The sequence below is a fragment of the Zingiber officinale genome, chromosome 6A (assembly GCF_018446385.1).
Source record: "Zingiber officinale cultivar Zhangliang chromosome 6A, Zo_v1.1, whole genome shotgun sequence".
Classification (NCBI taxonomy): Eukaryota; Viridiplantae; Streptophyta; class Magnoliopsida; order Zingiberales; family Zingiberaceae; genus Zingiber; species Zingiber officinale.
This window is the reverse complement of record NC_055997.1, coordinates 22,982,107-23,004,546: the sequence shown is the minus strand read 5'-3', so window position 1 is coordinate 23,004,546 and position 22,440 is coordinate 22,982,107. Positions and strand designations below refer to the sequence as shown.

General features: G+C 37.2%; 1 protein-coding gene across 1 annotated transcript in view; it reads right to left on the bottom strand.

Annotated features, from left to right (window-relative positions):
• Window positions 1-627: 627 nt before the first annotated feature.
• Window positions 628-22,440, bottom strand: part of LOC121996121 (auxin response factor 12-like) — a 29,845-nt gene continuing 8,032 nt past the window's right edge. Inside the window, exons 10-15 of the mRNA XM_042549958.1 lie at window positions 18,417-18,492; window positions 8,490-8,631; window positions 6,703-7,679; window positions 6,447-6,637; window positions 1,135-1,242; window positions 628-963 (exon numbers count right to left, since the gene is read on the bottom strand). Coding sequence (XP_042405892.1) covers window positions 1,155-1,242; window positions 6,447-6,637; window positions 6,703-7,679; window positions 8,490-8,631; window positions 18,417-18,492 — 1,474 coding nt within the window. The 3' untranslated portion in view covers window positions 628-963; window positions 1,135-1,154. The remainder of the gene's footprint in view (window positions 964-1,134; window positions 1,243-6,446; window positions 6,638-6,702; window positions 7,680-8,489; window positions 8,632-18,416; window positions 18,493-22,440) is intronic.

Here is a 22,440-nt window from a genome sequence, read left to right as displayed (position 1 = left end):
ATAAAGAGATGCAACATTCTACTTGAACTGCAACGTTGTTAGTTTAGAGAATCCTGACTTCAACATGGAACGCAGTCAGAAAAGTATCCCAAGTTCAAGATCAGCAGAGCCATCATTTTGGCCAAAAAAATGCCAAAACATGTCAGGCTGCAGAAACTAGCCATGAAAGAGTTGTTTGATATTTAGATTGGAAGATCTCTTGAATATCTGTAATTTTGACAATAGTATTTATATTTAGATTGGAAGCTCACTTTTCAATTTTTGATCAGATCACACTTCCATGATATTTTATTCTGTGGCATCTTAACTTTGTCTGTTTGTTTTTTTTTTTCAAACTAATCTTGATTTACAACTCTCTCCAAATTAAACAGGAAACTAGTAGCATAATTTGTAGATAAAAAATAGTGACAAATTGAGATTTTTAAATTTTGGTTTTGTAAAAGACCTTGAAAACTGATTTAATGATTAATAATGGGTGTCTAGTGCCTTGTTATGCATAGCTTTAGATTTTTTTTACCATATAAATTAATTTACAATCAACTTTGGGTAGTGAAAATTGATACAAAAAAGAAAAAAATAATAATAGCTGACAAGTTTTAGATTCAGTTCTACAGAATTTCCAACTTAAAAGTGAGACAATATAGATTATTGATAACATCTTAGAGTATAAATCAACAAAAGCTCAGCAAACAGATAAAATGCCAGCATAGGGGAACTCACTGAATAAACGTTTGCCAAGGTAGATTAATAATATCTTGATCTGCAAGCAGTACGATACTAGAATCGCTCTTAAGAACTCGATGGACTGGAAAGCTCAAACTTCAGATCATAATTATAATATCCAAGTTTTGAGCAGATTACAACGCACATAATGAGAGAAAAATATGGTTCCTCATGCTTGCTCCTGGGAATATTTTGTGACGTTCTAATCAGAGAACCTCTTCGAATGTGCATACAAGAAACCTGGAGAGATGACATGATTACCTTAGACTATTATAAAACTTAGACATTGATACCAAAAAACAAGATAGTAAATTGAAAAGGTGTTTGAGGCAACGGACTGTGTGATGGAAGAAGCACAATGTTTAGGTACTTTGTACTAATCTAAATTAGATAGTAAAGAATTTCAATTACCTAGTACTTCAAGAGGAATATCATGTGGACTCATCACCTTGTTTTCCCATCTTTTGCACATCTTCTGGTGAAAGTATCTTGATATACCAGACATTATTCACGAAGGATCTGCATTTAACGCCAAAAGAAAATATTTAAGCAGCAAAGCATGGAGTCCAAATTAAAATTTAAGTTAGACCAGTTTAGGTATAAGGAATAGTCTCGATGCATATTCAAGATCTTAAGATCAAACTTTGGCAGTCATATGTGTTAGATTATATAATTAGAATTATTTATTTATAACTTTAAGGGTAATTTAATCTTTTATCTTTTTAATTTAGGATTTAGATTTTCTGATAATTCACTATATAAGACTTTGTACTCTTTATTTTCTAACAACCCTTTTTTTGAATTCATTAATAAAGACGGCTACTTTTCTTTGACATCAATTTCTATATAGTATCAGAACCTTCATCTCTATATTTTTGATAATTAAATTTTTTTGGCGCAACCATACAGTTTTGATTGAGTTTCTTTTGTTTTCGCAATACTTGATTTTGCTTGGTGTTCAGTTATTCGTAAACACAATTTGTTCTATCATCATGAGTGGTCGCACAGAATATTCGCTTCAATCGATCAATGTTCGATTGGATGGAAAAATTTAATCGTATTAGGGATATGTTATGAAAATTTTTTTGCAAGAAAAATCTATGTGGGGATATGTTTCAGGTGTGCGAGTTCAACCTCCGGACATTAATGCTAATGATTATGCAAAGTCGTTGAATGTTTGGGAGACCGATAATGCGAAGATTATTACATGGATCAATAATTCTGTTTCACACTCCATTGGTGCTCAATTGACCAAGTACAAGACAGCCAAAAAGGTTTGGAATCATCTGGCAAGATTATACATATAGTCTAATTTTGCCAAACAATATCAATTAGAAACAGATATACGTGCACTTCGGCAACAAGATATGGGAATCCAAGATTTTTATTCTGCCACGTCGAAACTATGGGACCAGTTAGCACTCACAGAATCCTCAAAATTGCGAGCATTCCCAGCTTATGTCACTCGTAGAGAAGAGCAACATTTGGTCCAATTCTTGATGGCTCTTTGTGATGACTTTAAAGGATTACATGGAACAATTTTGAATCGTAGTCCTCTCCCTTCCGTTGATTCAATAGTACATGAATTGCTAGCTAAGGAGATTCGTCTTGAGCCTTAAGTTGATAAGAGGATTGTTGCACCATCTATGCCATCTGTTTTTGTAGCACCACAGCGGTCTAGGCGCATAATTAAAGTAGGTCGACATCGAAGGTTTCTAGTGATGAGTGTGCTTATTGCAAAGAAAAAGGACATTGGAAGTCTCAATATCCATTATTGTTGAACAAAGGTAAACTACCGTAGCAGCAAAAACAACCACCACAACAGCAATATCAGCAACAACGACCTCAACAGCTACCATTGCTACATCAAAATGTTTCATGGAAATCTGGTAATCAACCACAACAGTCGCCAAATGGACTATCTCAGTCTAGTAATGCAATGGTTGCCCCCTCTTTAGATCCTTATATGCTTGAGCAGTTTCAACAATTCCTTGCTTCACAACCTTCTACCATGTCTGCTTCTTCTCATATAGATTGGTCATCCTCCAGTACATCAGGTATATCTTCCTCTTTATGGATCGTAGATTCTGGAGTCCCTCATCATATGTCACCTAACTTATTATCTTTTATTTCCTTATCTTCTAATTCATCTTTATCAGTTATAACGGCTGATGGTACTCCAATGCCATTATTAGGTGTTGGTTCTGTTGTTACAACTTGCTTGTCTCTTCCTGATGTCTATTATATTCCTAGTCTTATACTTAATCTTGTTTCTGTTAGTCAATTGTCTAAGTCTGGATATTAAATATCTTTTTCTTCGTCTAATTATTATGTGCAAGACCCACAATCTCAGAAGTTGATTGGGATAAGCCATAGGCAAGGGGGACTCTATGTCCTGGATAAGCTTCAAGTACCAAATATTGCAGCTTCTAGTATCGATTTGTCATCTTTCCGATTGAGTTGTTCTTCTGATTTTTACTTATAGCATACTCGTCTAGGTCATGTTTCAGCCTTTCGTTTACAATTTTTAGCTTCGTCTGGAGTATTAGGAACTTTAAAATGTCATGATATTTCAGATTGTAGTGATTGTAAACTGACAAAATTTTCTGCATTACCTTTTAACAAAAGTCTATCTTTTTCTCCTAATCCTTTTGTTCTTGTTCATTCTGATGTGTGGGGGCCTTCTCCTGTTACTACAAAAGGGGATTAAGATATTATGTTTCTTTTATTGATGATTGCACTCACTATACTTGGGTTTATCTTATGAAGCATAGATCTGATTATCTTACCATTTTCAATAACTTTAAAACTCTTGTCAAAACTCAACATTCAGCATTTATCAAGTGTTTTCGTTGTGATTTGGGTGGGCGAATACACTTCCAATAATTTTTCTCATTTATTTGCATAAGAAGGTACTATACATCAAACCTCGTGTCGAGAAACACCGTTGCAAAGAGAAAACATAGGCATCTTGTTGAGGCAACCCGTTCATTTTTATTGTCTGCAGATGTTCCTAGTATTTTTGAGGGAGAAGCAGTTCTTACTGCTACTCATGTAATTAATAGGATTCCAACTTCTCACAGTTCAGGTTTGTCTCCTTTTAAAAAATTATATGGTCATGCTCTTGATTATTCCTCTTTACATGTTTTTGGTTGTACCTGTTTTGTTCTCCGACCACATGTTGAGCGTGATAAGTTGTCCTATAAGTTTGCTTTGTGTGTCTTCCTTGGTTATAGTATTGGTCAAAAGGAATATCGTTGTTTTGATCCAGTTAGTAAAAAATTATATGTCTCTCGTCATGCTATGTTTCTTGAACATATTCCTTTTTTCTCCATACCTCTTCTATCATATGACATGACTCATGCAGATCGTATTTGCATTGATCCCTTCAATATCGACACCGACGAAGCCTCCCCCATAGCTATTCTTCCACATGATAACTTCACTGAATCTGGTATTCTCGAGACCTCTCCTCCACCTCCTACGACTGTTCCTTCACCTCCAGAGATTACAGACAATCCTATTTGTTGGTCTACACATCCTAGTAAGCTTACTAAACTACCTGATTTTACTTATTCTTGTTATTCTACTTCCTTTCCCTCTTTTGTTGCCTCTATTCATCATCTTTCTGAGACATTGTCCTATAGAGAAGTTGTTGGTAATCCTCTTTGGCAGATTGATATGGACGAGGAATTAACTGCTCTACATCATACTCATACTTAGGATTTGGTACCTTTGCCACTAGGGAAACGTGTCATTGGTTCTCATTGGGTCTATAAGATCAAAATTAAATCTGATGGTTCTATCGAACAGTACAAATCTCGTCTTGTTGCTAAAGGTTACTCTCAGGAGTATAACATGGATTATGAGGAAACTTTTGCCCCTGTTACTAAAATGACCACTGTTCGTATGTTAATTGTTGTTGTCTGTTCATCAATGGAAGATATCTCAGAAGGATGTCAAAAATATTTTCTTGAATGGTGATCTTTAAGAAGAAGTGTATATGGTGCCTCCTCCTGGAGTTGCTCACCGATCTGGTGAAGTTTGCAGGCTTCGTAAAGCTCTCTATGGACTCAAACAAGCACCACATGCTTGGTTTTCCAAGTTCTCCACGGTGGTTACCTCGCTTGGTTTTCATTCCAGTAATCATGATTCAACTTTATTTGTCAAGTGCACGCGTGCAGGTCGTATACTTTTATCTTTATATGTGGATGATATGATAATTACTGGTAATCATTTTGATGGAATTGAGTCTTTGAAGTTTGAATTAGCTCGTTGTTTCGCTATGAAAGACTTGAGTTTACTGCGTTATTTTCTGGGGATTGAGATCGTCTCTTCACCTAAAAGTTATCTCTTGTCTCAGTCAAAGTACATAGCTGATCTATTTGAGCGTGCACGTCTCACTGACAACAGGGAAGTTGATACTATCCTTGAGACTAATGCTAGGTACTCTCCATCAGATGGTTCTCCTTTGTTAGATCCTAACCTCTACCGTACAGTTGTGGGAAGCTTGGTTTATCTCACTGTGACTCGTCCTGATATTGTGTACGCTGTGCATGTGGTTAGTCAGTTTGTCACTGCACCCACCATAGTTCATTGGATTGTTGTTCTTTACATTCTTCAGTATCTTCGGGGAACTCAGTTTCAGAATCTCTAATTCCCTTCTACTTCTTCATTAGAGTTCTGTGCATACTCTGATGCTGATTGGGTGGGTGATCTTACGGATAGTAAGTCGACCACTAGCTTCTATATTTTTCTTGGAGATTCTCTTATCTCTTGGAAAGGTAAGAAACAAGATGTTATTTCGAGATCCTCCACAGAAGCTGAGTGTCATGGCTACCACTACTTGTGAGATTGTTTAGCTATGTTGATTGCTTGCAGATATGAGAATTTTTTTCAAAAACCTACTGCTCTTCATTGTGATAATCAGAGTGTCATTCAGATTGCGCGCAATACAATTTTTCATGAGAGAACGAAGCATATTGAGATAGATTGTCATTTCACTCGTCATCATCTACAGATTGGTACTATCACATTGTCTTTTGTTCCTTCCTCACTGCAGATAGCTAATATGTTTACCAAGGCTCATTCCGCTTTGCGCTTCCGATTTTTATCTGACAAACTCTCAATGTTTCTGGCCGTAGCATCATGAATTTGAGGGGGGATGTTAGATTATATAATTAGAATTATTTGTTTATAGCCTTGAAGGCAATTTAGTCTTTTATCCTTTTAATTTAGGGTTTAGGTTTTCTGATAATTCACTATATAAAACTTTGTACTCTTTATTTTCTAACAACCCTCTACAATATGAATATGGCATTTAAGTCAACATTACATTGTTCCATGAAAGTAGGCATCAATATGCAACAAGAAGTCACACAAATTTGTAGTTAACATGTATTTTTTCTTCATAATATCAGTTAAGAAGTCCATCAAAGAAGTAATTGCACATGCAATGACAATCACTTCACTTATGAATATTAGTGTACAGCTAGATATAACAGCATAAAATAGAAAAGGCAAATAGAAAGCAAGTGCTTAATCAGTGTTTGAGCCAGTTTGATGAATATTTTCTAAGAGATCTCAACATAACATGCAAATTCCATGGGTAAATCAATAAACTCAATCGGTGGTTAAATGACACAAGAAGTATAAAGTGACAAATGCAATAATTACAGTTGATTCTATTTTGAGAATTATATATGCTTAGAATGAATTCTTACTCCCAGGGGTCGTCTCCAAGGAGAAGCACATCATTCTCCCTGTCAACAAATACAAGCTGCCAGCCTGATCTACGAGGATCTTCAAATAGACCCTCAATACCAAACATATGACCCAGTTCCACACGCAGTTCATCATAGTTGCTGAACCGGGATATGTCCAAGGACCTTCCAACTGATCCTGACTTACAGACCTGCATGAAGTCTGAACATTTAAGATATCAAACCTAATGAAATATTACATTCACTTTATTCTGACCTTAACAAATGTTTGGGACTGTGAACCAATCTCTCCTGAATTTTTCAGCAATTTGGAAGATTCATCCAAATAACCGCAGAGAGAGTTTTGAATACTTGAAGCAATGTATGCATTGCTAGATGAATCGCTAACAGTTGCATTCACAGAAAAGTTAGGGGTTACAATGGAGAGAAGAGAGGAGGAATCCTTGCCAACCCCAAATAGGGCTTGATTCTGGGTAGCATGAGAATTTTGAATACAATTGGAATTATCTTTTTCCACAAATAAAGGAAACAGAAGTCCAATATCAAAAGGAGTCGCCTGAGGCATAGTTTGTTTTGATCCCAATGGTTGCTGACTAATCATGGGACAATCAAGATGGGAAGAGCTCCATATGTTGGTGTTTGCTTCAGGGTAACATCCTAAGATACCCTGGACAGAACTTGATGGAGCATCGGATGGCAAAACTAAGTTTGGATTAGGAAAGCTTGATCTTTCATGAAATTGAGATGGCAAACTTGATTGTCGCTGCACATGATTGGTACACATTTGAAATGTTCCTGAACAGGCATGTGTTTGTTGAGACTGAGCCTTTTGCTGTTCATTAGGTAATTGCTGCACATGCTGGTGTGGTCCAGAATTTGGTTGGTTCTCCAATAATTGTTGTGATTGTGAGCTGAATATATGCTGTTGCAGAGCCAACTGAAAATCTTGAATCGGCAGCAAATGGGTAGACGAAGAGCGTTGCTGAACAAACTGAGATGCTTGTTGATTTCCCATCGATTGTTGATTCAGAGCATCATCCCCTCGTATGTCCTCCAAAGCAGTAGCAGCCATAGCTTGGTACTGATTAATATCACTCCCTAGTAACAAAGGGTCGTGCCTCTGTTGCAACCATGAACCCATACCAAGTGATTGGGGGCCGTAAGACTGCAAACCTTGATTGCCAGCCCCAATATGTGGCCACCTGAGAGCATATAGCTCATCCTCTTTGGTATCTGAAATTCAGAAAAGATGCACATTAAGTATAGAATGTGGCAAAATTATTTGATAAATTGTATACCTATTGAGTTAATTTATTAATGGCACTCCTAGTTTAAATGATTCATAGCTCAAACTGTTACAGAGGAAGAGGATATATTTGAGAGAGGAAGATGATATAGTTTTTCTCTATATCTCAAATGCCAACCATCAGGGGTATTTATAGATATAAGAGGAAAATCTAGACTCTCCTCTCGATTAATGAACATTAATTTTCTGGACTCTACATATGATGAATGTATTCTAGATACAACAGATGTATTCTAGATTAAGATGGGTGTATTCTAGTCATTCGTATTCATATCTAGAAAAACTAATATATTTAAATGCTTTATATTTGTAACAAAAAAATCAGCCTGTCTCAATGACAATAGCTTCATTAATGAGATCACTATTGCAGGTTCAAGTGACCGAATGTTCATGGGGAAGCCCGGACTATGAGAGTAATGGTGGTCCTTTGTTTGAGGAGAGGATTATTGGAATTTAATCAAAATCTTATATTGAAAAGATTTGAAAAAGATCATGAGTTTATAAGGATGTATGATATCTCCATTGGCATGAGACTTTTTGAGTAGAACTCAGGAGCAAAGCTATGAAGACCTAACCCAAAGTGGATAATATCATATTATTGTGGAGATATATGGATATCCTTTTTCACAATAAATAGTTCAGGGGAGAAGCTTCCCAATTATAATTTGGTTGAAACATAGTGAAATATCCACATCGTATAATGGAGATTACATATAGCAATGGAAATGTCACATTACCATGAGGAACTCCAAGATTCCAAGGCCGCTTGAACTTGAGTGGCAATAAAGATGGGTACATGGGTAACGTTGTCAAAGGTTCAATTTCCCACAGTGACACCCTCAGCTGCCTCTCACCTGCCGTAGATTCATCCCATCCAACCTGCAATTACTAGAATGATATATCACTTCAACAACAACCAGTGAATAAACAAAAATAAACGCATAATCTTTATTTAATATCTCAGAAAAATCAGCCAACAAAGCGTATAGCGCTTTTTGTAGCAAATATCAAAGTTTTTGTTAGAGAAGGTTTGTTAAATGAACCTATTAAAACAGCAGTAAATTAGCAGAAATTATGCTCTTATGAAGTATACACTGTTTGTAATCCTCTCAAGTCTCGACATGGTAGCAACAAGAGAGATTAAATAGAGAAAACAATCACGGCCTTATGTGTGGTGGACGATAAATCATAATTTGAGAGCAAATTGCAGAGACAACTGTTACAGAAACAATTATATATTTCTCCCTACAAATTTATCTATGAAGAACCACACATAAGCTATATCTAATAAGGCATCCATGTAGCCTATGGAAAAGTCTAAGTCCATATTGCAATATTCCCAAGCAAATTCTGACCTCACATTGACATATTTTTGAAAGAAGTAAATCATAAATGCCAAAAGATATTCAATTAGCAAGTGAAATAATCATTTACCCTTTTATTCAGTTTTTATTTTACAATTTTATATTAATGGCATACTTCATTAATTCTATTGTTCAATGTTGTTAGATGCTACAATCTAGCTACTGATGAGCACTTCATACATGCTCTAAGTAATGTGAATGTTACTGTTGAACAAACACTTGATTCAACAATAGGAATCATAAGTATGAAAAAATTTGTCCAAAGTTATACTCTCTCACCATGTGTAAAATTGTTCGCATATCTATAACTCAATTGGAAAATAGTACGATAGAACTAGAAGACATTCGGATTATTCAAGAAATAAAGTTGATTTTTATAGATATCCAACTTACGTTGACTAATCTTGGGAGTGACCGGTCTGATCCCACGGAAGATTCCCTATGAAATGGTTTTATGAACAATATTGAGATAATATCAATCTATCTAAATATATGACAATTCTATTTAGCATTTATATTTTTTTATGATGAGTTTGTTTTGCTCAGAAGATTAATTGAACTATTGAAATATACATTTTCTCAGCTTAGTGATTATAGTTTAAAGGGTTAAAGCCCAACGTCAGAAAGTTGGTCATGAAGATATTTCATAAATAATTTCCTTGGGCGTCTATAGATATCATGTGGCTATATAAACCGACTTTCCAAGACAATGCAAAGAAGCAATGAAGATCCAATTAAATAATATATATTCAAGATACATGATGAAGACAAGATAATAAAGTGATGGCCCATTGGTAACTTTAGTCAAGGTAATCTCCCTATTGAGCAGTATTATTCTGGATTTATTAATCTATGGAGCGAATATTCTGATCTTATCTATTTAAAGGTGCCTAAAAAGACCTTAGCCAGCCTTCAAGCAATTCATGAAGATAGTAGACACGATTAGTTTTCAATGAAACTAAGGCTAGAATTTGAAGTTGCATGGGCTGGATTACTGCATAGAAATCTTATCCTTTCCTTGGATATATGTCTTGGAATATTGTTGCGTGAAGAATAAAGAATGGCTACACATGTTATTCTAGGTTCGTCCAAGGAGATATCTGAGGTTGTTAATGTTGCTTATGTTGCTCAAGGAAAGAACCGAGGAAAAGGACAAATGCAGTGAGTGTTATAGTTGCAAAGAGTTTGGGCATATTGCTCATAATTGTGGTAAGAAGTTATGCAAGTATTGTAAACAGAATGGACACATTATCAAGCAATGTCCTACACGCCCAGAAAATCAACGAGGCCAAGCTTTTCAGGCAACTATCTCAGACCCTACCACTATCAGTTCTATAGCCACAATTGTTGGCACAAATCAGCCTTTTGCTACTCCAAAAATAGTCCAATAGATGATCATTACAACATTTTCTACTCTTGGACTTCATGGTCAAGGTAAGATTATTCCTTCTCTTTGGTTTGTTGATTCTGAGGCATCAAATCATATGACGGGATTACTTGATTGGCTATATAATCTTCAGAAGTATACTGGCAAACAAAATATTCAAATTGCTAATGGTAGTTATCTTCCAATCACAGCCATTGGTGATATTGGACCTTCCTTTCATCATGTATTTGTCTTTCCTGGATTGTCTATTGGTTTAATTTCTATTGGACAGTTGGTGGATAATAGCTGTGATGTAAATTTCTCTCGTCATGGTTGTTTTGTGCAGAATCAGAGGTAAGGGAAGGTGATAGCAAGGGGGGCTAAAGTGGGTAGATTATTTCCATGCAATTTACTATTCCTAGAACTTTGTCTTTGGCTTCTATTATTATTGAAAATAGGGCTACCGTTTGACATAAATAATTGGGTCATCCAAATAATGTGATATTGTCTCATTTAATGAAGCATGGTTTTCTTAGCAACAAAAATCAATATTCTTCTAATAGTTTATCTCTTGATTGCTCTGTTTGTAAATTAAGAAAAAGTAAAGTGTTACCTTTTCCTACCTAGGGTACTCATTCTAATACATGTTTTGAGATTATACATAGTGATGTTTGGGGTGTTACTCCTACCATTTCACATGTGCAATATAAATATTTCATAACATTCATTGATGATTATAGTCGTTTCACATGGATATATTTTATGCATACCAAAGCTGAAGTGTTAATGTTGGTACCCCAAGGTTGTTTTGATGTGATCAAACAAGTTAAGTTAGGTCCTGGTGTGTTTAACCTTGTGTCTAATTGTGCAGGAGCTTAGGAGCACAAGAAGTCGAGCAAAAGATGCAGCTAACGAGAAGGATGACACTGGATAGAACCGACGGGCTCGGTGCGTCTGAGGCACGAGGTGTTGCGGAAGAGTACGCAGGCGGACGAGGAGGCGCGCGACGTTTCCGAGGGGCGAGAAGTCGAAGCGGAAAGTTACTTGAGAAGACCGGAAGTTGGGTTTGGGTGAGCCCTATTCTGAATGGCCGAAATCACCCAAACGAGCGGAGTCGGAGCGGAAGACCGGACAGAGGCGAGCAGAACCGGAGCAAAGGGCCCGGACCTATTCCGAGCGCCCGGAACCTGATTTTTATCATGTTTGACGTGGACATTGACCAACGCGTCGGGGATAGAATTTTATCCACTCCAGGCGCCTAGAACCCTTCCGGACGCCCCGACCAAGGCTGTAAGAAGTTAAATAACAACAAGCAATTCTTGATACAACACTTGTGAGTTTTTCTGTTTTGTTTAGCTTCTTCCTTTCTGAGCTTTCATTGTTGTAAAGAGCCTTCTCCGCCTGAAGGAGAAATTAGTGCGCATCATTTCCTTAGATTAACAACTTCTTCGGTTGTAACCAAGTAAAATCCTCCAAGCCTCTCTCTTTCAGTTTATTTCTTACTTTATTTATGCAAGTGTTCTTTACTTAAGTTTGGTGTCCGAGAAAGGTTCGTTTTTGTTTATATTTGTGCAGGGGCTATTCAACCCCCCTTCTAGCCGGCCAACGGTCCCAACAAGTGATATTAGAGCCAGGACGCTTCAGAAGGACTAACCGCTGATCGAAACACCGAATCAATGGTCGGACCAAACATATACCCACCGAAGTTCGAGGGGGAATTCGCTAGCTGGAAAAAGCGAATGCAGGTATTCTTTAAAACCGACTTTGAATTACTTAGTGGACGAACGAGTAGGCCGACTACGTGGCAAACGGCAAGGCAGAGTTCCATCTGCTGAGCGTCCTTCTGCCACAAGAAGTCAACCGGATCGGCACCTACGACTCAGCAAAGAAGCTTTGGGAGAAGTTCCTTGAGCTACACGAAGGGGCGTCTGAAGCCAAGCTCGTGAGAAGGGACTTACTTCGCAACCAGCTCACCAACCTACGATTTGAAGAAGACGAAACGATTGTACAACTTCACTCAAAGATTAAGGAGCTCATCACCGGACTTTCGAATCTCGGAGAAAAAGTAAACAACCGAAATTCGCTAAGGTACTCTCTTAATGCATTCCTTAGAAATACAAAATAGGCATCACTAATAAATGTCTTTTGTATCTCTAAGGACTTAGAATCCATTACTTTAGAAGAATTATTTTCAACTTTTGAAGTGCATGAATCAAGATGTGCAGGTACGAAGGAGCTGAAGTACAACATCGCTTTCAAGACAACGAGAGACGAACATGAGTCAGAATCCTCTCTCGACGACGAAGAATGGTAATGACGATAAGGCGTTTTAAAAAGTTTTTTAAATCAAGAAAAACTAACCATCCGCAGGGTAGAAAGAAAAAAACCATCAGATGCTACCACTGCAACGAAGGACACATTAAGGATAACTACCCGAAGTTAAGGAACAAGGATAAGGACAAAGGAAAGAAGTCGGTCCAAACGAACAAGTACAAGACATTAAAAGCGATGTGGGACAAAACATCGTCCGAATCGGAAGTTGAGGCTTTCTCCGAACTTGCGTTGATGGCAAGTCATCAAGACGAACACGAAGAAAGCTCTTCCAAAATGAGCATCGATGAAGGGGGAGCGACATCGGAAGAAAATAGCAATTCAGGGGGAGCCACGGACAACAAGATCGACAAGATAAGTCAGGTGCAATTTCTTCCTCTCAATAAAATGTTTAAATTCATTAAATTATTAACAAAATATTGTTGCAAATTAGAAAAAGAGATTAAAGAATTAAAAATAATTCTAGCAAAATCTTGTCTATTAGAAGTTTTTGATAAATTAAAGCTAGAAAATGACAATTTACAAAAAATAAATAAAAAATTTGAAAAATCATACATGCACATATAGTACAAGTATTAGAAGATATAATTTAAACTGGTATTTTAAATATCACAATGGACAAATTAAGAAAATTTCAAATAAATATATTCCTAAAAAATTCTTAATTAATCCAATTGGCTGGAATCTATATTGAGTTTCAAAGTCTTGTCTAACTTGAATATGAGTTAGACTTAGCGCTTTCAGCGAGGAAATTAAACGTTTGAATTTTTTAAGAGACTTTGTCTAGAAGTGGTTGATGATCTAATAACCAAGAATATCTAGTGCCTCGCCATAGCCTGGAAGTCAAATATTGAAATAAAATGTTTAATTGACTAATTGATAAAGCATTAAAATTGAAATTAGATAAATGCTTTGAATAGTTATTCAATTTTTTTTTTCGGGGAAAAATTCTTAAATTTTTCTATACAAATCTGTTTAACTTAGAATTTTTTTTTAACTTAATTTTTTTTAAGTTATTGTATAAACTTGTGCTTAGAAATTTTTAAAACTTAGAATTTTTTGTAAGTTATGCTCAAATTTTTAAAACTTAGTAATTGTTTTTAAGTTATGCACAAATTTTTTAAAAAAAACTTAGAAATTTTTTTTACTTAAAGTTTTTTTTACCAAAAATTTCTACAAAAATTATTTGTTGAAAATTTGTTTAACTAAAGAAATTATTGATTGTTTCTCAAAATTTTTTCTTAGAAAATTTTTCTAAAATTATTGCATTGTTAGTGCTATCAAAATTATTTAAATCTTGATAAAGTTTTCAAAATTGTTTGCAAATCAGAGTTTTATAAAAGTTACCCTTAGATTTGATGATACCCCATTTTTTATGTGATCAAAGGGGGAGAAGAGAAGATTAAATCTAGGGGAGGTAGATTAATTTTTAAATTTTTGCACTTGAATTGCAATTTATTGCTTTTATTTTATATTTGTTTACCCTAACTTAACCTGGATTGCTCACATCAAAAAAGGGGAGATTGTTAGTACCCCAAGGTTGTTTTGATGTGATCAAACAAGTTAAGTTAGGTTCTAGTGTGTTTAACTTTATGTCTAAGTATGCAGGAGCTTAGGAGCACAAGAAGTCGAGCAAAGACGTAGCTAGCGAGAAGGACGGCACAGGAGAAAGCCGACGGGCTCGGTGCGTCTGAAGGACGAGGTGCTGCGGAAGAGTACGCGGGTGGACGAGAAAGAGGCGCGCGGCGTTTCCGAGGGACGAGAAGCCGGAGCAATAGGTTGCTCGAGAAGGCTGAAAATTGGGTTCGGGTGAGTCCTATTTCGGATGGCCGAAATCACCCAAGCGAGCGGACCCGGAGCGGAAGACCCGGATAGAGGTGAGCAGAACCGGAGCAAAGTGCCCAAACTAAAAAAGTCAACATGGGTCCGGGCGCCCAGAACCATTCCAGAAGCTAAATAACAACAAGCAATTCTTGATACAACACTTGTGAGTTTTTCTATTTTGTTTAGCTTCTTCCTTTCTAAGCTTCCATTGCTGTAAAGAGGCTTCTCCGCCTGAAGGAAAAATTAGTGCGCATCATTTCCTTGGATTAACAACCTCCCCGATTGTAACCAAGTAAAATCCTCCAAGCCTTTGTCTTTCAGTTTATTTCTTATTTTATTTATGCAAGTGTTCTTTACTTAAGTTTGTTGTCCGAGAAAGATTCGTTTTTGTTTGTATTTGTGCAGGGGATATTCAACCCCCCTTCTAGCCGGCCAACGGTCCCAACAGTTAATTGTTTTCAGAATTTTTGTGGCTTATATTGAGACTCAATTTTCCACCTCTGTTAAGATTTTATGGTCTGATAATGGTGGTGAGTATATGTCATATGATTTCCAAGCTTTCCTACAATAGAAAGGCATTATATCACAATGATCATGCCCTTATACCCCTCAACAAAATGGGATGACTGAACAAAAGAACTGTCACTTGCTAGATATGGTTCGCACTTTACGCTTAGAGACATCAGTTCCACTTAGATTTTGGGTGAAAGCTCTGCCAACTGCAGTTTATCTGATTAATCTGCTACCTTCTCAACAATTGAATTTTGATTCTCCTTATTTCTGTCTTTTTGGTATGTAACTTGATTATCGTATGCTACACACTTTTGGATGTGTTTGCTTTGTTCACTTACCTTCACATGAACGTCATAAGCTTACAGCTTAATCAGTAAGGTGTGCATTTATGGGATATAGCACTACTCACAAAGGATTTCTGTATTATGATGCTACCACTAATTGACAGCGTGTTTCTAGAAATATGATTTTCTTTGAACATGAGTAGTATTTTCAAAAGCAAGATATCCCTTCAAATGATGTTCTTCTTCCTAGCTTTGATGATATATCTCCCTCCATTGAGCGTTTTAAACCTGGTATTGTCTATCAGCAACAACAGCCCCCCATCATCGCAGATCCTTCCTAACTTTGATCCGGTGCCCATTTCAGTGGCGCCTCAAAGATCTACTCGTATCAGTCGTCCTCCTAATAGGTATGGTTTTTTTGCTATTTTAGCTAATATTATAGTCCCTACCTCTTATTCTCAGATCGCTAAACATATATTGGGAGAAAGCTATGCAAGAGGAACTTCAAGCTCTTCAAGAGAATCATACTTGGGATATTGTTCCTTTCCCACTAGTATTAAACCCATTGATTGTAAATGGATATATTCTATTAAGTTGAGATATGATGGCTCACTTGATCGATACAAAGCAAGGTTGATGGCACTCAGAAATCGACAAGAGTATGGAGTTGATTATGAGGAGACATTTGCACCAGTAGAAAAAATGACGGCGGTGTGACTTGTTCTAGTTATTGCTGCTTCTAAGGGCTGGTCATTACGACAGATGGATGTTAAGAACGCCATTTTACATGAGGATCTTAAGGAAGCAATTTATATGACTCTACCATCAGGATTATTTTCTATACTCTCTTCTGATGTTTGTAAACTAAAAAAGTCACTCTATGATTTAAAACAGGCTCCGCATGCTTGGTTTGATAAGTTTCGATCCACGCTTATTCGCTTCTCTTTTGTCCAGAGTCAATATGATTCCTCATTGTTTCTTTGCAAGACTGCTAAAGTAATTATTTTACTCCTAGTATATGTTGATGATATCATTATTACAGGGACTGACTCTGAATTGATTTCTCAGCTTCAATAACGCTTTCAAAGCTCTTTTCATATGAAGGACTGGGGTCCTTTATGCTATTTTTTAGGCCTTGAAGTGAACTCTACAGCAATAGGTATTTTCTTAAATCAATATAAATACATTCAGGTGAGGGTGATTTGTTGATACTCGCTTAGAAGTAAATGTTAAATATCGTCGTGATGAGGGTGATTTTCTTCCTGATTCCTCTTTATATAGATGTTTAGTGGGGAGCTTGAATTATCTAACTATTACTCGGCCCAACATTTCTTTTGTTGTCCAACAAGTTAGCCAATTTATGCAGGCCCCTCGACACCTTCACTTGGCTGTTGTTCGTCGCATTGTTCACTATTATAAGGCACTTCTACTAAAGGTCTTTTCTTTCCTATGGATTCTCCTATTCACTTGATTGCATATAGTGATGCTGACTGGGTTGATTGTTTTGATACTCGACGTTCCATTACTGGTTGGTGCATGTTCAATGGCAACTTGTTTGTCTCTTGGAAAAGCAAGAAGCAAGATCGGGTGTCGAAATCATCTACTGAGTCTGAATATCGTGCTATGTCCTCTGCATGTTGTAAGATTGTTTGGCTTCGAGGACTGTTGGGTGAGCTTGGGTTTCCTCAAATGGAACCTACCCTGCTTCATGCAGATAATACTAATGTTATCCAAATTACAGCTAACCCAATGTTTCACGAGCACACCAAGCACATAGAATTAGATTGTCACTCTATTCGTGAAACATATGATACCCATGTCATTTCTCTACCTCATATCATCACTGGTCAACAGACTGTATTTACTAAGACTCTCTCACGACAACAACATTATTTTCTGGTTACCAAATTGATGCTGGCAGAAGTTGTCGGCCATCAATTGCTAAAATTATGGCAGCAATTATGGTTGTGATTTCAAGATCTAATTTACCATAATTTGTGTATTAGCTGTATATATTCTTACCTAAAGTAGATTAGCAGTAATTAATATAATTGCAGTAAATATTTTCTTGTCTAAAATAGATTGTACAACAATTCTTATTTAAAGGAAAGATCATCAAAGAAAGTAACATTCAGCCATTTCCCTTTCAACACTCATTTAACAAATGACAGAATCAAGGGAATATTGAAAAATAGGTAGGCTTATACATCTATTTCCTTTTGAGGAAACAACACAAGGAAATCACTCTAGCATTTCTCTTCTACCACTCTTTTCCCTTTCAACATTTCTTACTTCCCCATTTTCTGTCCCTTCTTTTAAAAAGAGAAGACTAATATTTAAGGGTCCAACTCCACGAGAAAAAAGGATTAGAATAAGTTTTAGATATGTTTGTAGGTTGTACTTTAGTAGTTGGAATATGCAAACTTTATCCTATTGTCTGATTGAGTCAATCTAAACATAGAAACATGATTTTCTGATATTTACAAGGCAAAGAATGCTTGAAGTGATTAGAGGGGAAAACTAGAGATGGCAATCAACTGAAGTGTCATAAAGTCACAACAAACCTGAAGAATTCTTTTTGTATTTTTGTTGGAAACTCAGTATTGCAATCTACAGAATAGTTGATGATAAGATTGAGAAACCAGAAGCCCATAGTTATTCTTCACACCTCGAGTGCAAAGTCAGATATAATTACAGCTATAATTTGGAATTCACATTTGGTGAAAGAAAAACCTAGAGAAATTTACCGCTTCAAGAAATTGATTAGCATGCAGCACTAAAACATTAAATAAAAACACGAAACCACAGTAAATAAACTTGAAGAAAATCAGAAGCTTGCTCATCAACTAATCAAAAGAGAGCACAAATAACAGTTCATAAATGTAGATCTCATCCTTCGCATGAGTATGCACAAAGATATAGTAAAGCCAGCAAAACATCAATAATCTTTATAATAAATAGCAAGAACAGCATAAGATTTACCTTCACTGACCTCCAATGAGAATTTGTCCACTGCACGGGATCCAAATCACTAATGCCAGCAACTGTTCCCATGTACCTTTGCTCAGTACAAATTTAAGTTAGAAAATTTTCTAGCAAATGCTTATCAACTAATAGAAAAGATTTCTGGATATTTTTATGGTACTTGTTAAGAAGAGAAAAACCCGATGTCTTAAACACCATGGAGTTATTGACTTATATAGAGGATGATATACAACATAATTATAATAATACCTTTAGTTATGTTACAATATTCTAACACTCCCCCTCAAGCTGGAGAATATAGATCATATGCACCAAGCTTGTTATATATGTAGTCAATTCGAGGACCTCTCAGTGACTTAGTGAATATATCTACTAGTTGATCATGTGAGTTGACAAAACTAATAGATATTTCTCCCAATATGACTTTCTAACAAAGTGACAGTCAACTTTAATACGCTTTGTCCTCTAATGAAAAACTGAGTTCGAAACAATATGCAGGGCGGCCTGGTTGTCACATATAAGTGACATTTGTGTAACCTCCCCGAACTTGAGTTCCTGAAGCAACCGTTTTAGCCATATAAGCTCTTGAGTAGTTATGGTCATAGCTCGATACTCTGCCTCTGCACTGGATCTTGTCATAACATTCTGCTTTTTGCTTTTCAACAAGATTACCTTCGACAAATATACAAAAAACTAGAAGTGGACCTTCTATCAGTGGGAGATCCTGCCCAATCTGCATCAGAGTATCATATAACTCGAGTATGTCCTTTGTTTACATACAAAAGACTCTTTCCTGGCGTGCCTCTGATATATCGAATAATACGAGTCACAGCATCCCAATGTTCTTTGCATGGAGAGTTGAGAAACTGACTTTCTACACTCACCCCAAATGAGATATCCGGACAAGTAACAGTAAGGTAGCTTAGTTTCCCTACTAATCGCCTGTATCGTTCAGGTGATTTGGCAGGAGCTTGAGATTAGGATCTATAAGGTTGTCGACTGTCTTTGAGTTTAACATTCCTGTTTCTTCCAAAATATTCATTGCATACTTCCTTTAAGATATGACGATCCCCTGTTTAGACTGTGCTACTTCTATCCCCAAGAAATATTTGAGTTTGCCGAGACCCTTTATCTGGAAATATTTGAAAAGATGTTTCACCTGTGAAATCCCAAGATGATCACTACCTGTGATGACAATATCATCAACATAAACCATTACGTAGATGCAATCGATAGATGAGTGGTGATAAAAGACAGAATGGTCAGCCTCGCTCCGAGTCATGCCAAACTATTGAATTACAGTACTAAATCTACCGAACCATGCTCTGGGTGATTGCTTGAGGCCATATAAAGATTTCCGCAGGCGACATACAAGACCAAAGACTCCCCCTAAGCAACAAAACACGGAAATTGCTCCATGTAGACTTCCTCGAGCAGATCACCATGCAAGAATACATTTTTGATGTCCAACTGATAAGGAGGCCAATGGCGAATCGCAACAATTGACAGGAATAGGCGTATAGAAGACATCTTGACAACTAAAGAAAAAATATCCCCATGATCTAATCTGAAGATCTGAGTATAGCCTTTAGCGACGAGACGAGCTTTAAGTCTGTCAACCATACCATCCGGACCAACTTTCACCATATACACCCATCGACAACCAACAACTGACTAACAAGATGGTAGAGGAACGAGGTCCCAAGTCCCACTACTCTGTAAAGCAAAAATTTCATCGAGCATAGCCTACAGTCTTAGGAAGAGAGACAGACGACAAGGAAGAAAGATAAGAATAATAGGAAGGAGAAAGACGATGATAACTGTAAAATACGGTACCCAAATAATAATTAAATAATAAGGTTATTTGAGAAATAGTCTTATTGGAATTTTTAGAAATTTTTGAGGATTTAATCGGAGCTCGTATGACGTATTTTGAGGAGGTGCATTTATGGGCTTGCGAAAAAGTCTGTTTGGAATACCCGGAGGTGGGAGTTGATTGAGAAATTGATCTAGGGTTTAATTTAGAAAATCCCTAAGTTATAAGATTTGATTCATGTGCCCTAGCTCCCACACGCCGAATTCCCTCTTCCCCGAGCCCTCACGTGATCTCTTCCCCCTCGCAATTTTCCTCACCAAAACCGCCGAACTTCCTCTTCCTCGAGCCACAACCGCCGGCCCCTCTTCGATTCCCACTACCGCCTTCTCCTCCAGGGATGCACTAGCTTCCACCCGACTCCCCTTCTTCGCTCCTGAGCAGCCCAACGTCGCCGCTTGTTCGTCAGCATCACTGCTACATCACTGCCTCTGTCGGATGTGGCTAGCCCTAGATCCCTCAAGCCGATCGCCTCTTCTTATCACCGGATTGTTGGATCAAGGAGGTTCAGCGCCTCCTCTTCACCGGAATCTTGGAATAGGAGGTCCAGCATCGTCTTTGTTTCCCTCCACCGGAGCATTGTTTACCTTCTTGAAATTGTGCCCTAATTCTGGTTAGTCGCTGTCGATCACACTCTTCCTCACCTGATCGCCGATTTTCCCCTGTGCTCTAGCATCTATCGTTGATGTTATTTATGCCTGGCGCCGCTGTCACTGCAGATTCACCAGATCATTTCTTCTCCTCCCGTTCTTGCGCATATGCCCATTGGCCGGGTTGAGCTCAACCAGCAGTTATCACCTTCACTTCAACCGTTGCAGCCACCTCAACCAACTTGCTGCCACCATTGCTAGCCGAGACAGGTTGGGGTTGTTCTTGTCACCATAGCACCGGCTGTGTGCCACTAGCGACCACATCGGAATTGGGTGAGTGCTAGAGATGAGTTGAGGATTTGTCGTGTCTTTCCTTAACTTTATCTTAGTGCTAGATGGTAAGGTTTTCTTTGGATTGTCACTGTAGCTCCGACGGTATTGATCGCCGGTGATCCAGAGCTCCAACCATCTTCTCTGATTGTGCATCGTATCTAGCTGTGAGCCACTAGTGACCACTGCATATCTTGTTGAGTATTATGAAGAGTTATAGTTATGGTTAATCTAATTATGTGGATGGATTAGATTAGGGTTAATGAGGAGATTTGATTAGTATTTGATTGGTGAGAATTAAGTTGTTTATTGGTGGATTAAGGATGGACTTATTATTTAATTGGAGTTGGATCATTTGACGGAATTAAACTTGATCAGATTAATTGGTGATTCATGTATAAACCTAATTTAATTAGGTTGTAGTATGATTATGGTTAATTGGGGGATTACTCAATCATCATGTTTGATTAGAGTTACCCTAAATAGGCTTGGGGATTTGATTTAGTTATTTAATTCCTATGTAACTAGCTAAATCTGTATATCATGTAATTGTAGGATTTTGGTTCGAGACAAGTACTTTAACGCGGTAATTGTTTAGCTCGATTTACATTTAAGGCGGGTACTTCTTGCTTTGTTTCTTTTAGTACTTTGACCTTGGTGCATGAGTTATTTTTGGATAAGGACTGCTTTACCTTGACTACACTCGTATTTTTCTTGTGCTTGATACTTCCACTCAAACCTTTGAGTTATTCGTTTCTATATCCATACAGTCTTTTGTTGTCATCTATGATATTTAACAGATATTAGATATCAACCTTGTATGCTTTGATTGTTGTTTATTTATGTATCGTATTGAGCATGCTGGCTTCATGTAGCATACCTGATTCCTGTTTATATGTATATGATAATTGTTATATTTTGCGCATCATATCATTACATACATGTCAACAACAAATTCTCTCTTGTGGTCGAGAGAGTCGTTGATAAAGGTCGCACGCTCGGCCACTTGAGAGAGTTGTAGCTAGAGCAGATGCCGCTTGTACTGTTGTGCCCCCACTCGCTTACTCATGAGTAGAGGAAGTTGGAATTGCGAGCAGCAGGGACCCCGTCGCATATGTAGCTAGTTAGCTACTATGCAACTGTCCACTCAGTCACTCATGAGAGTGGTAGCTGGAGTGTTGTACAGTTTGTCACTGACCTGGCCTCACGACCATACAGGGGTCATGAT